The 21,014-nt window shown below is 41.1% G+C and overlaps 1 protein-coding gene across 14 annotated transcripts in view; it reads left to right on the top strand.

Moving 5' to 3' along the window:
- nrxn3b (neurexin 3b) overlaps positions 1–21,014 on the top strand; it is a 272,252-nt gene that overhangs the window by 149,688 nt on the left and 101,550 nt on the right. The window contains exon 1 of one of the 14 annotated variants that reach the window (XM_027284476.1): positions 16,296–18,085. The exons of 12 other annotated variants lie outside the window; for them this stretch is intronic. In XM_027284476.1, coding sequence (XP_027140277.1) covers positions 17,827–18,085 — 259 coding nt within the window. In that variant the 5' untranslated portion in view covers positions 16,296–17,826. Of the gene's footprint in view, positions 1–16,295; positions 18,086–21,014 lie in introns of those variants that run through there. One more of the 14 variants, XM_027284475.1, reaches the window with a different exon arrangement.

The following is a 21,014-nucleotide window of genomic DNA, read 5'->3' on the forward strand; positions in this document are numbered from 1 at the left end:
CGCTTACCCAAACAGATTCACTAATGATGAGTTCATATTCAGTCGTTCTGATCCTCTAAATGGATCTCTTATCATTCGCACACCAAAAGAACGCCACGTGTTGCAGGGCCCGGAGCACCAGTTAGAGTTACACTGATGTTAGCCTGCCTGGCTCCTCCAGTTGCTGCATCTTCTGTTCCAAATTATGTGGTCATGTGTAGATAACATAAAATAGCACAATCAACCATGGCGCTTCTCTGGCAGCATCTGATGTGTGCCGCGGAGAACATGAGAAATGTGATGGCATCTTGTATGGTATCTTGTTCAAAAATAGGAAAGGTTTGGGCTTTTCAAAGATGACAGTTGATGAAAGAGTTGACGGGGCTCTCAAGGCTCAACATAATTGGACGACATAATACTGAGCGATATAAAAAGGCTCATTTGCCTCACTTAATCGACAAAATTAAGGGGGGGAATGGAAATACTGCAGAGAGATAGTTAAAATCCCAGTATGAATTCATTAAACTGTGCAGTTGGGCACATTTTTTCCTTCAGTTGAACTGATGTATGTTCTGTCATCTAAAAAATATCAATTAAAATTATGCTAATGACTAAAAGCATGACTCAAAGGAGAGACGTAACATTTACACAAAGTGTTACCCCCCACACCCACATCCCATGTTGCAGAATTTGAACAAATCTTTCCTGAAAGTTGGCTGAAATATTAGTCGGAACTCTCTGGCCATCAACCCTGGTTTTCACCTCTTCATGGGTATATTTTTAACAGACGTTCAAATAGATAATCACTCTGTAACACACACAGGCGTCATCTCTTACGGTTAAGTCTTCAAATGCCATGAGATTACTCCTTACGGCTCTTATAGTACTGTGCAGATTTAGATGAGAAGCTGTAACGGCATATCAAGTGCTGTGTGGTAGTTTGTTACGGCTGCTGCACATGTGCAAACATCTGCATATCATCGCCGTAGCTCCATTTATCCTCGCAACATTAAATCCATTTACCTCTTGCATGCCACGAGTCTAAATCTGGGGCCGAGTAATTAAATGCCATTCTCTTCCTCCATTAGAGAGATAATTAAGTAGGAAACCGGCACTCGTCTCATTGCTCTTTTATACAGAAGTAAATGGGGGCTGGGAAAGGGTAAAATAGATGTTACCTTGACTGAGAATCTCCCGATTAGCAGGCCCATCTGTAATTTCTACATCTCTGTCTTTCTCTGTAATCCTTTCACTCTCTTCTCTTTAGTTTTATACTAACAAGCTCATCATGTATAAGTAAAATCACATCACATTTTAAAAATGTATGAACGTGTTCCAGGTTTTATTAGCCTCAGCGGTGGCTTTAGGTGTCTGTCATTGCTAAAAGACCATCTGTCCTATGCTCTGGAGAAGAAATATCAACTCGGTAATCTTCATTTGACAGTAACAATTCACAGTTGGTCACAATGGGTGACGTTTTCACAGATGGGTGCCAGGGTTTCCATTTTCAGAGTTGCAAATCAGCAGCGGAAAGTGAGGAAAATGGAGATAGATTTGAGGGAACTCTCACAATTAGTGTGAAATCTAAATAAACCCTCTTATTTTAGCACAAGAGTGCTATTCCATTGGGGATTATCGGAGATTAGGAAGCCAGTGAATGTAGAGTCTAAACATGCAGTAGAATCCTGTTAGCTATCTAAAGAAGCATGAAGGTAGAGTTAGATGAGATGAGATCAAGTGATACCAGTTTCCAAGATAAATATTCTTTGAACATTCATACAGCCCAACTTAAAAAAAAAACTTAATACTTTTAATCTTTCACAAAGCTAACTTTAGAATTTAGGTTAATTAAAGCAATACATGGAGTGAATGCTTGTTTTTTTTCTTATAGGGCATCTTTTAACATGCCTTCTTTCATTGATTTAGTTTCACTTTTAATAATTCATGCCATTTTGTCTTAACAAAATAGATTTAGTCACATTTAAGTAAATGCTCAGCCTTTGATGAGCACATGCTGTTCTAATTTGGTAGTTACTAATCACAATTTACACGAGTGAGTAAAAAAAGAAAAAAAGGACAAGTCCTCATTTAAAATCAAACTCTTTTAACTTTTCAGTTCTCAGATGGAGAAACGAGGTTTTCCAAAATGTATCTGCATTTACACAAAGGCAGTCAGCTCTCCTTTCTCCGCTGAAAAGCAAAAAGAAAGGCAGAACACAGCATGACCTAGGCGTGAGACAGTGTAACATGCGAGAATATGGGAGCCAGTGTCTTTTTAAAAGCCTAAAGCTGTCGTCAGCATGCACAATGTTCAGAGACATTCGGGCAGATGTTCCTGCTCAGGCTTGATTGCCTTCGCCAAGGCCCATCAGGGATTGCACTTAGCCTAGCTGGAGCTGGCAAAAAAAGACACAGAGTCCCGAGTTATTTTAGCTATGCTCAGTTCCTCCATTAGATGCAGCTGAAATATTGACGTCGCTTGCTCTTTTCTCTGCTTTTCTCCGTGTCTCTTCCGCACCTAAGGTCAAGAATTAGTTGGAGTAGATTTGAGTGGTAGCCGATAATAGCTTTTGTTTTTTGTTCTTCTCAGTCACAAATGTGGCATTGTCTGATTTGATTCCTATTTAACTGCTGTATGCTTTTGTCTCTCTCTTCCCAAATGATAACCATGTTTAAATTTTGACCGTTACCTCCAAGTTATGCATTCGCTTAATCTCTTTAAATTCATACTTTGGCTGGTCCATCATTATACACAAAAAGAAAAATAGCAACTTACATTTCACTTAACTATTTCACTTAATATACATACAGCAATAGCTTTAGTAACATACTTCAAGCAGATTGTACATGTGGTGGATGCAAACATTAAGCTTTGATAGTAGCCGTGTGTGTGTGTGTGTGCATGTGCTACAATAATCAGCCTTTATTCTTATCTGAGCTGTACTTTTGTTAATTACTTCTTTTATTTGGCACATTGACACAGTTACTAATCATGTAGAATCTACATTCACAAAGGATTAACAGTATACTCACATGACAAGACAAAGTGAAAACATATATTTTATGAATAATAGCATATAGAAATTACCTGACTCAGTAATTAGAGCTTTAGACACACAAACGTGGTGCAGATTCATCTGATCTTTGTAAATAAAGTATAATTCCTGTGAGGGAAAGAACGAGTGGTTTGAACTTCATCACAATTATTTCTCTACCTCAGATGATTCTGCCTGAGGGATGTGTGTGTGTGTTTGTGTCTATGTGTATACTGAAATGCGGCTGAGCACATCTTTTTATCTGCACATATCACGTGCGTCGTCACCTGCCTTCTGGGAGGCCTTAGAGATTCAGATTCACGAAACCATGGCCTTATCTTAATATTTCTGATGTAAGACATAATAATGCATGTACTAGCAGTACCTTACAGAGGGGGAATAAGGTTAGACTGTTTTGGTGATGTGACCCCAAAGCCTTATTCGTGCATAATCATATTGTACATTATTATTATACAACAAAGTCATTTTATTCCCAACACTATGCTGCACTGAAATTCCCTTTTGTTTAACAGAAATACTGTTCTTCTCACTCACTGTTTCCACTACGTGGTACGGCTCGACTCGACTTCACTCACTTTTGGTACCTCTACTTTGTTTTCCACTGTAGATGGCGTTACTTCGGATAGCACCCCATCAGTGTTGATCGTCAGAACAAAACAGTTGGAAAACAACCAGGAAAACACACTGGTGCTTCACTTTGGTCTTGAGAAGCTGTCATCTATATTCGCTGACAAACTGTAACCTGCACTGTACTTTTACTGGCAGATTGACAAGTTCACTGCTCACCTTTCCCTCTGCACCGCTCATTCACCATCACTTTCTGCCTCGCTTTTGCTCATCCGCACTCTCACTATGCACACAAAAAGGAGCTTTCACCCTGTTCTTACCCTGTGTTCTCCATATGTCAGCGCTCTGTCTATGGGGTGGGGTCCTGCGTTAGGCGTTCAGTGTTCTGCAGTGTTTTCATCTTCGGTCAAGCTTGGAACTTTGACCGAGGTGGTACCAAAGAAATGTTTTATGTGCTATCTATAATTCAAAATGTCTACTTGTTCAAAAAGAGTGTCCAGAGTCATGTCGAGTCGAGTCGAGTGGTAGAACTACAGCTTCGGTATTTATGAACAGTTCTACTTTTAGTCTTTCTGTTCTTTGTTAATGTACATAAACCTTACTTTTCCAAATATCCTTTTAATGTGGAATATCTGGTGAAGGTGTTTGAAATAAGCGGGAAAGTAGAAACATTTGGAACTGCTGATTTTAATTACTGAACGTTATAGTACAGGTTATGATCTAAGGTTGGAGGGTTTATTAGGCTGGCCTTTATTTATGCTAGCCACTTTGTTTTGTCTAATTCCTTTTAAATGGGCATTTAACTCCTCAGGTTTGTTGATGCTGATTTTACATATCCATCACACATGAAGTAATTGTACATCCAGTTCTAACCGGCGAGCGGTGTGTCATTACAAATCACCTCCAATGTGCCTCCTGCCTACTGTCATATCATTCACCTTTCCTGAAAGTGACCTAAAATCTGTGCATCCACACGTGGGGATAGGAGAGACTGCTTTCCAGCCATAATTACTCTGTTCCATATTCATGAGTGAGAGCGCCCAGTGTGAAATGTCAGTGTTTCCCACCATGCTTTGTCCTATCCTCTGCCAACTCTAATTGGACCGGTGCAGGTAGCCTTAGCAAAGGGGAAGATGGAAGCCAGCCTGGATTGTGGTCAAAGGGGCCTGTGGTTGAATTTTATCACCCCACCGCAGTATCAGCACAGAGACTCACCAGGGCAGGATGGCCAATATTCAGCTACCCTGGGGTAATTAAAATGTCCTCCTTTTAATTCGCACCCGGCTGGTGAAGCATGATATCATTATTGGAATGCATTATAATTCAAGGTTATTATGGGTCTGCCGACAATCGTGAGATGTTGGAGTGCTGTGATACTAAACACTGGTTTATTTCAGCTAAAAGAAAAGGTGCAGTAGTCCTCTGTGCATTATGTCATCCCTTAGTCCCCTCTGGGATGTGACCCAAAACATCTCTACACATCATGAGTTCCAGGGCGCTGACAATTTTTGCAGTGACAGCAGTGTTGTGGAGCCACACCTGGTGGAGAGCTTTGCATACCTGCTGTACTCTAGCATCTGTTATTCAGGCCCGATTAAGTGTGATTCGATGCAAAAGCACCTACGCCGGTAACGTAGAATGCAGCTCGGCAGTTGAGCATCACCATCCCTGTCACTTTGGTAGGTGAAGTGAGGCAGGGAGAAGGGGAAGGGCTTAGGTATGTGTGCATTTAAGTGTGTGTATGTGTGCGCTTTAACTTATGTGTATGTGTGGATGTATGTAGGAGAAAGGGTAGGTGATTGTCTATTGTTCTACAAATTAGCTGACAGTCAACCTCCAGCTGGCCTGTGGGTGACACACGTGGGCTGAGTGGCAGGTGCAAGCTTTGTAGCTGCTCCGTGTTGCTTTTGTCAAAAACAAGTAAAATTGAGCTTTTGAACGATAGCAGAGGCGTGTGGGTTGCTTTTGAATAGTCACTCTGCGCTGCACTTGAACGCACAATAAAGCTGTTTTCAAACTAGACCGGCTTGTTTTGTCGTCCTCTCACGAGTAGAGTTGAGCCCGCCGAATCTTGGACAAAGCCACTATGGCTCGTAGAAGAGGTGTTGGATTGAATTTCTCTCCCTCTTTGAGTGTTATGTAGCTGTTGGGCTTTCTTTATTCTCTCCGTCTCTTTGTCTGTAAAGGACATTAAGCTGTGTTTCAATCGATAATAGCTGTGCATCAAAATAAATAAATAAACAAAAATCCTCCATATTTTTAGGTCCGATGTGGGTGCCAATTTGGAGAGCTCCAGAATAAAAATGGAAAAAGGTGTCATCTGTCAAAAAAAGTTGATCCAGAATCAATGTCTGCTACAGAACAGGTCATGGTCATCCAGCAATGTGCTGTACCCACCAACCCCGTACCGTAACAGGTAGAATAGCTTGTAGCACATGCGTTGTAGCAATGTACTATTGCTGACCTTGCAAGCGTAGACAGTTTTTTGCAGCTGTGAGAGCTTCCCACTCTTTTAAAAATCCTCCCACGGAGAACATTAACTGCTGTGCAGTGTCCTGGCATCTTTTTAAGTAGATACTTAGGGTTGGTATTACATCCTTTTTTATAAGCACCTGTAGCAACACACCCAAACAAGAAAAGCATTGGTGTTTTGTTCAACCACTTAATACAAACTCTCATTACACCCTCTGACAAGCAACCTCTCATGGTCATGAAAAGTCTTTATTGCCCTGTTCAAGTAGCAAATGTTGGAGTGTGATGTTGTTTCACTGCAGCAATTCTTCTAATCTCAGGGTTGAGGTTGAGATGGATAGTTGAGTCAACAAACTTTGACACAGGAAACCATCTCATTCCCGCAGTCAACATTAGTTTCTTTTAACCATGTACGTGTTCTTTCCCTCTCCAGAACCAAGTTTTAGTTGCCTACATTTCGCCAGAGTCTAACCATGCAGGCGACAGATTAGAACATTCCCACATGAATCATTGTCTTTTTGTCATCGATGTGTAAGGACTGACTGAAGGATGCAGAGCTTTAGTCGCTCTGAACAAAGCTTAGAAGCGCCACACTCGTCAGTGCACATGTAAGCGAACATGTGCTTGTGTGTGTCGACATGTGTATATCCGCGCTCGCTGCTCGTGAGTGTGCAGACGAGAACAGGCAACATGAACATATTACCGCTGTGATGGTTTCTCATTCCTACACCATCCCATAAGCAATCATTTCTGTCTCTCACCCACTCAGCCGTCACAGGTATCACACACACAGCATAAAATCCCTGGGCACTTTCTCCCTCAACGAGGTATGATCCATATTTCATATATTGCCTGTAAATCGCTTGGCCAGAACTGTTTTGACGAAGCCCTGGAAGTGGCAGGGGGCAGATTGGCTTGGTGCCTGAAGCTTACGGTACCTAGAATACAAACAAGCCTTCCACAGAAAGTGTAAAATGCTGTATATGGGTATTTTTAGTGTCCGTTTTCAAGGTTGAAATGCTCTCTATTACCATTTCTTAGCAATCTAGTGTGTTGTACCAGTTTATCATCATACTTGCAAACCAGTGTGTATTCATTGGAACCAATTTGCCAGAGTGCATTAAGACAGGAATTAAAATGTTGAGAAATGGAAAACGGCATCATCAGGCTTCGTGAAATAGAGCAATCAAACTCCCATTCTGCTGGAAAGTAGTGCCAATTCCACAAGCCCTCTCCTGCCTTTGTCTTGCATCAAATAACGCAGCCTCTGTGCAGTCACAGTTTAGAGTGTGAGGCCAAAACAGATTCCGTGCAGTGTCTATAGTATATTTAAAATATGCAAAGCCATCTGAGTTATAAATTCATCCAAAGCTTATCATTTCTTCTGATGACGCAGGGGCTTGGCTGTTTTTGTGCATGCGTGAGGGCACGTGGCCCAGTGTGTTTATAGGTGCTGATCCTTTGATCCTGGATCACCTTGAGGACAGTGACTCAGACAACGCCGTGTGGGAGACAAAATAGATGTGTACTCTACCCTGAAACGCCTGCAGAAGGTTAACGTCGAGGGAAAGGGAGATCAGTCGGGGGGGAGAGGTTTTGTTGTGCTCGTATTTGTACATGCCTCTGCACATGGGGTTTGAAAGGAGTCAAAAACAATTTTCACCTGTGAAGGGCAAAATATTTCAACAACAAGGTACATTTATTACATTGTACAAAAGACGCAGTTAAGCAACATTTCGGAAAGGGAGCTTTTTCACTTCAGGGGTAGATGAGGAGGTCAATACCAGCAGATGCTTAGCTTAGCTGAAAAAAATTAAAACAGCTTGTCTGGTAATGCACGTGTATAACACAGCAAATTATTGCTTTTACTCCACGCGTTTGTGGGTGAATTGTAAAAGATACGGTGTTAATGTGTGTAATTTAGAGGTGCTAGTGGGCGTATTTCTATTTATTTTTTTAATCTTCAGACTAGCCATTGCTCTCTTATTTCCAGTCTTTATGCAATGCTAAGCTATCTGGCTCCAGCTGCATATTTTAACATTTTATTGTGACAGATATGAATGCCAATCCTCTAATCTAACTCTCAGCAAAATAGCGAATAATGTCAGACTATTCCTTTAAAGCAACACAGTACGCTGATGCAATCCAACTCGATAATTCTGCAATAAATACTGCCTGGGTGAAGGTTATAGTGTTGAATTTTGGTGTCAAAGAACTGTTGATTCAACTCTCTGGTAATTCTTAAGCCCCCAGAATACAGAGGTGTGCTGACTCTATAGTTTCCAATGTCTGCATGTTAAAAATGTATGATGTATGTATTATAAATGTAGTAAAACTGACACATCCTCTTTTTTTAGAGTGCATATTTATCTCTGGGACCTTTAGGGGGATACCTTCAGAGACATCCCATCACACAAAGTGCCACATGATAATATCGCCCTGTCACTTGTTGGATAAATGCATGACAGGGTGTGATATCATGAGATCTGTGTTTGCCAGTGAAAATTACAGAGCCAGCAGTATTTTCATAGGTTTTTATCTCGGAATAGCTTTTGTCAAGAACTGCTTGCCAGCTTCAAACCCTCCATGTGATCGGTTGAAAACAATAATATGAACTGATTTGACATATTAGAGAAAAGCAGGTTTGCTCTTCTGCTGTATTTCCTTCATATGAAAAGAGAGCTAGATGAGAGATGTAAGACTGGGCCAAATCAGTCTAACCCCATGGGGAACAGTTATGTACTCTTTGGGGGAGCTTTATTTTCACATGGGTGTACTTATTAGCTTTGATGCTCAAAAATGGAAATAGCCTCCCTCCAGAGGTAATTTGTTCACTTTTGGTGGTGAATTATTTAGCCCTGATCCTACTTTGTTTTTTTTCTTTTTTGCCAAGGCAGGCCAAATCAATGCACATCTGCTGTTTTTTAGTAATATCTATAGGCAATATCTGAGCTTGTTCTGTGTGTCCCATGTGGTGTCTGTTTACTTGCGGAGGAAATTGACTGTGTGTGGAAAGTACCAAAAGACAGCCTTTGTGAAGTTTAAAGAACTTTCTCTTATTCTAGCATTCGTAAAGCCCCCTGTATAGCTCTGTGGCACTCAGTTGTTTGCTGTGTGGCTGGCAGATGCCATATGCTGCTGATCCTGGAGGCGGCAGTTGTTTCACACCAAGAATGGATTTTTTTGGTGTGAGTGGTAACTTCATCTGTCCTTTTTTTTTTACTCTACTGTATCTGATTATATGGGGAAAACTTTCCCAGAGCTAGGGTAGATTCTGAGTCTTAATTGCTCAAGGACATTTCAGCAGAGCTGGTGCTCTCCAAGACATAAAATTCAATTAAATTCAGGTATTCCAGTTGATGGATCTCTCTGTACTGGTTTATGTTCCGCCCCATTTGTACCCCAGATTGGTAGAAAAATTGCCCTCATGGTTTAACATCCCATGGATCCAGTTTTTACAGGCAGGCTCTAGTATACCATGCTGTTGCTGCTTTGCCAGTGGTTTGAGAATCTACCGTTGCTCTCTATTTTCCCGTTAGCTCCCTTTCTTTTTAAAGATTACAGGTGCAACAGTAAACTATCTGAATCTCGTCTCCAAAGGCCCTCTAAAAATATAGGCTGTAACTTCAATACCTGATGAATGTTCCAGCACAGAAATCTTTTGCAATAAAAGCCTAATCCCTTACACAGATCTTTATTTGTGACAAATGAAAGGGAAAAGGGAAATCTGGATGCGCAGAATAATAGTCTGTTCAGTAGAAACTAGGTCTTCTGGGATTGTATTGTTCCCAGTGCTGCACCCAAGGGAACACACTGTGATGTAGGTCTTTTCTTGATTCACGTTTTATATGAAAACATAAATAAATTTGAGCAGTTTAGTCATCCATTTTTAATAGACTCCACCAGCATTTGTGAAATATCTTTACAATTTCTTCAAATACATACATGTTTGTACAGTTGACTGCCTGAAGTTGACAACTGCTTATTTCCATTTTTAATAGAAATGTTCCAGTTGTGTGCTTAATCTGTTTATTCTTTTGGTGGTCTCTCTGTATGCATTTTGTACATTTGTATTTTCTGGCTTGGTTTGGCTCACTTCAGCTCAGCTCAACTCACCCCAAGCTGTTGTCCTCTAATTTAGGTTTGAGGCTTCATTCATAAGTTATACGGGTGTTACTGCATTTTTAATCTTTCAAACAAACAGCCACGTTTCAATTGCTGCTTGTCAGTTTTGATTTTATAATTCATTCATTATTAAATGTGTTAGGCTGCAGAGCACTGCTACGGATGGATTACTGCACTTAAGCCATGGGTGGGGTATGACTCTTCTGTATGTGTGACTGGAAGGAGAGGGTGAACATGTACTTGCACATGTGCGTGCATGTTTGCATCTGGTTAGGTTTGTCTTAGTCGTGTCAGAGCAGATGTGAGTTGGCAAAAGACACAAAAGACTTTTTAAAGTTGCCTGCATTGCCTGATTGAAACATCCAAAATGTCCGAACCATATCATTCATTTCAGTAGACCTTTAGTTGCTTGAACTCAAGGTCAGGAAGTGGAGCCTGAGCTAGGAATTCCTTGAGTGTTTATTGGCAGGAATGGAGTACAATATTCATTAGTATGTTTCCATTAGTGTAAGAATAGTTATGTTTTTGATGTCTTGAAATGAGACCTTTATATCTCCAGTGAGAGCGGGTCCTCTTCCTTTGACTCTAGCATGTTGAACCACCATTCTACACCTTCTACAGTAGCCTAGAACAGACAAATCAAACACTGATCTAAATATGACCTTTTACTTTTAATTTGAATTTGAGTTTTTCTTACACATTGGACCTTTAAACTACTATTTCATGAGTCATGAAAGAAACTTTATGCTCAACATATTCTTGATGTTTCCAATTCCCCTTTGATTACTTTAATGCTGTTGGATGGAATATTTGCCCAGAGCAAGCTATGTCAATAACTACTGGATTGACAAGACATTTTGTGACCTTTAAAATTTACCTTTGACTAAGACTTTGCTCCATAAGGCTTGGGTATCTCACCAACAATATCACTAACTGCATTGCTTTTAATGTTTTTGTGCACAAAAAAATTGAACCATGTAATTGCCAGGTTCAGAGGATTAAACCTGCAATAACTAGTTTCTCTGGCCTCTAGGGGGCAGCAGAAACAACTTGTGACAACATGACACCGGCAAATGATCCCTATCACCTTTTAAGTTTAAATGGTGAACTTGTTAACAGTTACATCCAGCAGTTACGGAGCAACGTATGTTTTGGGTCGTGCACCAGTCCACCTGTTTGTAAACCCTGTACTATGTACACCGGTTAGTCGCTAACTGTGTCCGTCTGCTGTTTGGCGCTTAGCAGAGCAATACCATCTAGATTTTTATAGATGTTTCACTGAAAACGACAGAGCGGTGAAAGTGAACCATGAACAGTGAAGCTGTAGGCCAGACAGCTAAACAAAGAGTCGAAAGCTCTGTAAATTTGAGCTACAGGTTTGGGTGATAATTACTTTCTACGAGACCTCTCTCACATTGTTTTCACATTGTCATATGACACATTGTTATTGTAGCTGCTTTAACCTTTCCACTTTGGACACTCTATGAGGCACTGTCTAACAACACCGTCAGGCCAAAAAGGTCAACTTTGCACGTTAAATGTTTTATTATATAATTGGCCAATTCCTATGACGATTGTATTCCCAAGGGGATTCTAATTACCCAAATGCCTTTCCTCCAGCTCCAAACACTGTTTTTTTACCACTACTTAATTATAAGGCTTTAGGAGAAGCAACAGTACTGTCTGTTGTTTGTTGCGTCCAGTGCTATTGTGGATTGTAATAAACATTGCAGCCTCTAGGGGCTGCTAGTTGGGATTCAGATTTTTACTGTTATTTTTTTTCTCTTAGTCTATTCCCAGATACTGTATGGTTGTGTGTTAGTCATATTATTATTATTTATTTTAAACAATGCTGATGCCTGTGTTAAAAATGAAGTAGCTCAATGCTTCTGACTTGGAAGCACAAAGGATTTACAGCAGTGGCTCATGTGAACTGTTGAGTTGCAGATAAAACAGCAACTTTCCAAATACTACACACACGGACACACGCTGGCGAGATGCGAAGTTGACTTGAAAGACTCCTTTAAATGTAGTTTGCTGTATTTCTGTTGATATTGTTGTCGCCGTCGTTTCTTTGGCCCAGGAGTGCATCATGTGTCTCCTGTGCCAGGCTACGATGCTCCAAATACCCGGCAATGCTCTTTGTCCTCTGCCAATCCCCCTTTAAAGCCAACCACTTCAAACGAGGAGCAAGTTTGAAGCTGTTTACATGTGGGTGCATGAATGTTGAAACATCACACTCCAGCAGTTATTTTTGACTTAATGGTGGAAACTAGAGGAACAAACCTTGAAAACATTGGATTAACCTTGGAAGCAACCCAATGGATTTGCTTCCCTCTAGACAATAATAATTCAGGTACCACAACAAAAAGCAAGCTTTTATCTGACTTTCATAGAAAACTCCAAAGAAGGTCAAATTTGTACATCATTAACTTTTACCCACCAAGTACTCACTGTGTTTCGTAAGCATAAGCTCCTACCAAATATTAGATTTTATCTCCAAAATGCTAGTTTTATGTTGACAAATAATACTGAACTAATACATTATTAAAATATTTCCCCATTCCAGCTTGTAAAATCTAATGATTTAGACATTGATTAATCAGAAAAATGGAAAAAATCATCTTTCCATCCATTCATTTTTTGTAACCGCTTATCCTTAGCAGGGTCACGGGCAGCTGGAGTCGATCCCAGCTGACGTAGGGAGAGAGGCGGGGTACACCATGGACAAGTCTCCATGGACAATTCTTTCATTCAGAGTTGCAGCCCTGCCAACAATTTTGAAGTGTTGCATTCAGTACAGCCTACTCATTGTGTCAGGTTCTGTTGCCAGCCATCATACATAAAAAGGTTGGATGTTTTGTTTTTAGACTGAGGGTTTTTAGTTATGAACCAGGAGTTGAGGTTAATAGAGTTGAGAGTTTTTCTTCTGTGTCCCCACTCTTCTGTGACATTAAGATGTTTTGCGCTCCATTTGCCTGCGTGCAGGGCAGAGAGAGCAGACTTCATTTGTCACAGAGAGACACCACAGAGAAATCAGAATGTAAAACACTAATTAGCCCTGATCCTGACGAGGGTTCATTACAGAGTCAGCGGGAGACTCTACGTTCCCAAGATTCTCATTGGTTCACTAGTTTGGAGCACAAAAAACAAATGCAGCTTTTCAGACTCTTAAATAGGGTGTGGCTCTGTACTGGAAAATCAGGTTGTGCAGTGGCCGCTGTATGCATGTGTGCACTGTACAGGTGGCTTGTTTGTTTATGCATGAGTGAACGTATGCAAATAGGGAAGAAGAAGGCTGGCTGCCATTGTGGCTGGTGTTCAGAGGAGCGAAAGCCTCCATCTGTAGCTTAAATGCCTCCTAAAGTCCGAGCACCCTGATGGGTCATTCAACAAGATTGCGGATCAACTGCTCACTCTTTTGTACTGCGCTGTAAAAAGAATAACTACAGTAGCTGTAGGGGAGGGAAGGTAATTATCAAGGTGACATATTGCTTTCTTCTGTTGGAAAATGCCAACCTTGCATGTGCTTTCACAGTCTAGAAAGAATATTTGATTCTACGAATGTTGTTGTCCACAGCTAGTTTTATTTTATTCATAAACCTGACATGTAAGGCAGTATCGTAGCTCATTTAAAACTTTCCTTTGCTTTTATCTTTGCCATTTCCTGCTGATGCCTGACTGTATTCTTCACTAAAAAGAAACAGAAATAAGATTCTTTTAGACGTGAGCAGTGCAGCTTATTACCCAGCATTAAGCCTGGAGGTTGTTTGTGAAATGAATTCATGAGGGCTGTAGAAAGGCAAAAAAACAAAACACATTTAGATAACTGATGCAGTAATGTTGCTGAGATTGAGTGTGCTGCAATTTAAAAAAAAAACAAAACAGTATTTTAATTTTAGCAGTGTGTGGTTTTTTGTCAGTAAATTTGGAAGACTCTCACAAATTTACTATCTACCTTACTGTTTACTATCACTCCATTAGAGGAGAGGAGAGTCATTTGTAGGTATTAAGAGGAGGAGAGAGGGTGATTTGCATATGTTCTCAAATCAACAGGATCTCAGCAAGTGAGTGGAATTTTTAAACTGGAAAACAACTTAGCATGCTTTGCGAAGTATAAAAGATAAGTATTGTAAAAATTATAAAATGTTGAAATGTTTTGACATCTTTCATCACACACTCGCCCTCCACTTCCCCCTCCCAAAAAATAAAAAAATAAAAGAAGAGATGGACATGAACAGATAATTTGGATGAAATGTCAGATATGACATATCTCTTTGTTGGCCTGTCAGCTTTTGTTATGTTCTCCTTATGAAAGATCAGACTCTCAGCATGAAAATGACAGTTGGCCTACCCTGAGACAGACACGCAAACCGCATGAGCGGAGCTTAAACTCGGAATAAAATTTAAAAAAGATTCTGCTCACCCAGAAGTAGTAAGTTGATGAGGCTCAGTAAAATTGCATGCAAATTCAGTTTTCAGTGTGAGGAAATATTTAGCATAGAAAGTGCTCTCATGGTGATATACAGTATTTAACAAAGATTGCGGTCTTGTTGAACCTCAATCTACTCTGCAACACTGGTTCACATATACTTGGAGACTGTTGTACAAGCCACCAATTATTTCACATGGAAAAGTACAACAAAATCACACTCAAGAAAAATATAGCTGTTAAAACCTAAAGAAGAAAACATTAAATTAAATAATCTTGTAAAAAACAATTAAATATTCTGTTCCCATGCAAAGCCCTGAGAAAAAGATCATCAGCTTCTCACTCTGAGTGACACGGTACTGAACTGCATACTGTAAATCGACTATTTTCTGCCAGGGTTGGAGCAGTTTGGCTTGTTTGAGTGCTTGTGTTTGTTTTTCTCTGTTTTTCTCACTGATTTGAAGTGGGCGGTTTTTAGTTAGGCTTTAGAAAAATATGATGTTGTATACTTCCCTGCATCAATCAGGATGTAGCAACATTTTAATCAGTCTGATGACAGTTGCCAACGCACTCAATCAGTCAAATCCGATCAAACTTCACGCTCGATGAAGCAAAGTTTTGGAAACTCATTAACTAATTATGTTCAGTTCAAACAGATTTTTGCGTATTTAGTCATAATATGAATATTTAATCTTACAAAGATACACACACACACACACACACACACACACACACACATATATATATATATAATCTCAAAATGAAAAAAGGGAGCTACTAAAAAAGACCATCATGTTTTCTCCCTCTCATGTCATGTATAGTGGAAGTCCTTCGTGCTGAAGAAATAGTCCATATGAAAACTGCTGACAGCATGATCTGTAGGTTGTCTAGAGTATAGTGAACACAACACAACACAATTCCATTCACCTCCATTATATCCGGCTAGAGGCTGAAAACCTAAACATAAACACTTCCATATTTGCACCAGACTCATTTCATATTGGTGATTATATTTATTCTACAGCGTAAATATACTCTGATCCCAACTGCTTCCTCCTCTTTACATGGATCAATGGATGTCAGAATGTCCTCTCTCCTCTGTCGTTCATTTGCCCATGAAACATTATCTCTGTGTTGTGTGCTCACAACAAGCAGTGCAATAATTGCGCCCCCGGGTGCTGCAGATAAGGACTCTGCCTTCCAAATGAAAAACATAGGAAGGGACATCTTGACAGATGCAAAGAAACAGAGTAAAGCCGGCACTGTGAAGTGGCTGTGCACGGTGCCTCCTCAAAGCCAACAATGAGTCACACGTTCTGAAAAAAGTTTTGCAGCACATCAGTGGTGTTACAACCGGAGCCCTCTTGTCATCTCGTAATATCTCGGTGTTGATCCGGAAGGTCAGCAGCCAAATGCTGAACGCTTGTGTCAAATCAAATTATGTTCTGAGAGGCAACATGATTAAACTGCAATTTGACTTGGAGTGTTTATTTCTCCCGAAGGCCTGCAGACGGTTTCCCCTTTCAGAAAACTTGACAGAACAGGGACTGGAAGCCTTTCTTTGCTGTCATTTCTATTTGAGTAGGGAGATATTTCACCCTTTTGAAATTGAGTAAATCTGTTGCCAAGTGAATAATGCATGGTATTTTTTTTTAGTTTTTTTTTTTTTATACTTCAGTGGTTTGGCTTCAATGGGCTTTCAGAATCATCAAAACACAGAGAGAGAGGAGGTCACATGCTGTTGCAGGGAAAGTGACACCATGTTAGCCCCCGAGCCCGGTTCAAAAATGTGATTCCAGGAATACCAGACGCTGCTGTAGCACTGCTATTATACGTCGATTTTTGCCCTCTCTCTCCCTTGTTTTTCTCTCCCACACTTCTCTTTCTCTGCCGTTTGTTCCCTCACTTGCTCCTCTCTTCCCTCCCTCACATCTCTTCTCCCTGTGACTAAAGGCAGCCCACTCCTCTGCAGTGGCTGCCTGCCTTCCTGATTTGCTCGCTGCTCAGGGAGGATTTGCATAGGCTGGCCCACTTGCCGCTTTTCCCCTCCCTCGTCTCCTCCCCTCCTCTCCCTCCTTTCCTCCGTCCCATCATCTTCGCTTAGTTTCACCTGAGCCCTCTCTCATCCTTTCTTCTCTCTCTCTCTCTCTCCCGCTCTCCCCTCCTTGCTCACTCCCACCCCCATCTCCCCTCCATCTCGCTCCCTCCCAGCAGTTTCTCATTTTCTCATCCTCTTCTTTCTCCCTGGCTTTTCTCTTTCTTTATCTGTCCACAAATCTCTCTTTCTCCTGTGGAGTAATACAAAGAACTATCAGTCTGGGTCTCTCTGGGTTAACAAGGCAGACCACTTCACTTATCAAGGGACATAAAAAAAGAAAAGAAGAAGAAAAAGAAGAAGAGAGAAAAAAAAAGTCAGGCAAATATTGGATCCAAACTTAAAGACGGAGATAAAGCGTGAGTGGGGATCTTCAATCTCGTTGAGATTCTGTGAGAACTGTGAGGGAGAAGGGAGTGTGTTTCAGCCGAGACGATAGAGAGACAGAAAGCTCACAGTTTGTCCGTGCCGGAGTGTGTGGAGCTCCTCGTCTCTCTGTCGCTCCCTCCCTCCGTCTCTCCCTCCTCCTCCTCCGGTCTCATAGCCGAGGCTGTGTATTATCTGTGGCTCGACAGAGCGGAGCTGTGCAGAGCAGAACGAAGCGGAGCCAGCGAGCAGGCAGAAGGCTGCAGCGCAGGTTGTTCCCCCTCCTGTCACTCACTCTGAGCCTGCAGGTGAAGAAGGGCGCACAGGGACACATTCCAGGTGTCGCTCGCGAAAGCGTGCGTGCACAAGCTCGCCCTTTGCTCCGCACGCACACGCATACAAACACACAAGCACGCTACTTGGTCATCAAAGGAGCAGCCACAGGGTGATCCTGCCGAGAACAGAAAGTAAAGACATATTGGATTCTGGTTCAAAGAGCCAGCGAGCAAACGAAGAACAGCGGGAGATCTGCTGCCTTCTAACGAGGGGAGTCCAAGAGGCATTTTGTTTGGATGGACCTGCTGGATTCTACATTGACAAGGAGCTTGTGTTGATTCCTCTCTGCTATGGAGTTTGCCACTGTATCCTGGCCACGGGAAGGTCACTTTTTCTGAGATCCTTGAACATCTGATTTACTCTCTTTTAAATATCTGTTAGGGGGAGGGGCGTGAGCCATGCTCCCCAAAGAAAAGCCCCAGGAGGGCCAGCTGTACTGGATGTTGCCTCTGGCAGTGGGATGGATGTTGCTGGGTTCGGCCTGGGGCTCCTCCTCTTCCTCCTCTTCATCTTCAGACCTCCATCTTCTGTCCCCTACTCCCGGAGCCCCCGTGCCCCCTGCCCTGCCCAGGCCCGATCATGGCCCTCTAGGGCCCAGGCACCACCAGCCACCTGTGTCCATATACCGCTCCCCGGCCTCACTACGAGCTGGCCACGGTGAGTCCTGTCACCACCTTTTCACCTCCCGCTTATTCCTCTCCCTCTTCTTTGGCATTCCCTCGTTTTTCGTCCATTTATCATCATGAGTGATCTGAGTGAAAAGGAGCCATCTGTAGCTCACTTCCTCCCTCCCACTGTCCCTCTGTCTTTGTCTTTCTTTCTCTCTCTCCCTCTTACTCTTCCTTCCACCACAGCAAAAAGAGATAACGATAGTTGACAGCAGCTCTGCATCATGGAGCTGTATATCATTTATGAGATTATAGGTTTAATTGTCAGTGAAAGGCACTGACAAGCAAAACACCCACAGTGACTCTATCAACTGAGGAGCAAGCGACGACTCTGAACTACCGTGATCCCCCCGGTTTAATGCTCTTGTAATTGATGATTGATAAATCCTGTTCCTCATCTTCATTAAGTGTGGCACCAATCCCTACTTTTATCAAAGGGTTTGTCGTCATCGTAAGACTACGTGCACTATGGCGTCTGGCTATTTGAAGTTGACTCGAAATTTAACAGCCCTGTTTAATTTTCCACATGCATCTGTTATCTATCCTAACAGCAGCACAATCTTTTCTTCTCAGCAACTGAATGCACACACCCAGGACAGGAAAGTACACTGGTGGTCGAATGCTTTTACAATATTGACTTTTCTTTTATAGGTACTTAATGTGATCTATTTGCACCATTATCTGTTACACAGACATCAGCAGAGGAATCCTTAGAAACAATCTAAAGAACAGAGGAGATGATTTTCCTTTAACATGCCATCATTAAGTGGCTTTTATTTTGGGAAATGTACATCTTATGGATTTTTTTTTTGTTATGAAAATCTTTTGCAGCTGTTCTGTAATCACTTTTCCTTTAGTGAATGGCTGTAAATACAGAGTAGACAGTTCTTATATGCTCAGAGGCATGTAATTAATAAATGATGAGTTTAAACTATGTTGACCTCTGTAATATATATGTTTTAAATTAGAGTAAATGACCCAGAGTACATGGTCTTTAGCGCTTAAAGGTCTTTGAGCATTTGAAACATTTATTTTTTAAATATTTTTGCATTATTAGGTTGTCATTATGAAGCTAAATCATTCATAACAGCTAAATTATCAATAAAATGCCACGTGCAGACCAAGGTTATTTGTAGTCACAATTTCAGAGCTTGGCCTATCATTTAATCGCAGTACTGCTTGGTTATAATGTTGAAATAAAATACCACTGAGGAATATTTTAATATTTATTATGCAAAAGATGCCCGGGGAAGAAAAATTGGAGGAAAAAAAACGGACCCAACAAAAGGGGGCTTTGCTTTCTTTCTGCCATTGCAGCATTTGGGCCTATCCAGTCTGTGCCTTTATGTCACACCAAATCAATCAATCCCCACGGAGGGATCGAATCTGTTTGCAAAATAAATTTGAGCCAGGTCTGTGCTTGACTCCTTTTAACACATCGAGAGCTCATTTTTAGCACGTTGAGGGCTGTTGGAGCAGATGAGCCTGACAGGCGGCGAAGCAGAGAGAGAGGATCTGCATCACTAATGTGGATTGTGCAAACCATACAAAGTGCGAGAGCCTGGGCAGGGACAGGGGTGGCAGCCATTTAAAAAATAAATCTGTAGGTATGATGCATGCTTCTGTGTGTCAGAAAGCAACATGCTAATTGATTTATGTAGTAAATGTCTCTAGTAAGTGTCTCTATTTTTGCCCTGAATTTTAATTGCCCACAGATTTCCATTCTCTCTGCTACTGTATAGTTGAGGGTGTAGATTATGTTTATGCATAATTTTGGACCATTTTCTACACACACATTGTTGTTTTTTATTTAATTCATTTAAAATTTGCAATATTAACTTACATCTGGTTGGTGCATAAAGTATCTTTTTATCCCACAGGTGTATATTAGTTAGTTCAGATTGTTGCTGGTTAACTTTTATGTACATTTGCATGCAGGATGTGATGACTCAGTACAGAATGAGATAAGAGCAAGGATAAAATCAGGAGAATAGAAGGCTTGTTATTGTTTAGTGGTGTGTGTGTGTGTGTGTGTGTGTGTGTGTGTGTGTGTGTGTGTGTGTGTGTGTTTTTGCCTATTTACAATTCAGTAGCAACAGACTGACCCTGGCTTTGGCGTGAGTGTAATTACAGATTCAGAGGAGTCCTTGGAAAAAAACATAAAGAAACAACAAACACATGCTAATGCTCACTTGTGTACACTCATATCTTGTACAATATGCACGCACACCAAATGCAGGGATGTATGATACAAGTACTTTATGTATACATTCAGACACTTTAACAGACACACACACACACGCACACACACACACACACACACACACTCGGGACCTACACCCTCTGCTTATGTAAACTGTTAATTAGAGGCAGTGACTAGGACTGATCCTCTCTGTTAGGGCACAACAGAGCAGAGGTATTCATGAATAAAGGAATGTGCTCAGGCCGCCATAGGCAAAAATAATACATTATTTGATTATTTATATATCACCAAACACTTTCTCAATGGATATTTCTTCTTCTGGGAGGGGAACAGAAGGAGGCCGGTGATAAATTACCAAAAAGTCACTTTTTTATGTCATGTTTAGATGTTTGAAACATGTTTCAGGGTTGTTGTTTTTTTGTGTAATTGAATTCATCACACACCCATGTGCTCATGCTTAGGGATGTGTGTTTTTTGTTGTGTGTTTATGAGTTGAACTGAACTGACACACACAGTATTCAGTATGTTGCACATTCCCCGGAGCAGCTTGAAATCAAGTTATGATGCTCACAACTAACTTATCAATTATTCAGTATTTAAGTCAGACAAAAATATCTCTGTTACTGTATATGGCTAATAATGATCATGCTGTGCCACATAGCATGTAATCATTTAAAGCAGGTCCACCCACGGAGGAGTAAATCCATAATATATC

The sequence above is a fragment of the Larimichthys crocea genome, chromosome XI (genome assembly GCF_000972845.2).
Source record: "Larimichthys crocea isolate SSNF chromosome XI, L_crocea_2.0, whole genome shotgun sequence".
Taxonomy (NCBI): domain Eukaryota; kingdom Metazoa; phylum Chordata; class Actinopteri; family Sciaenidae; genus Larimichthys; species Larimichthys crocea.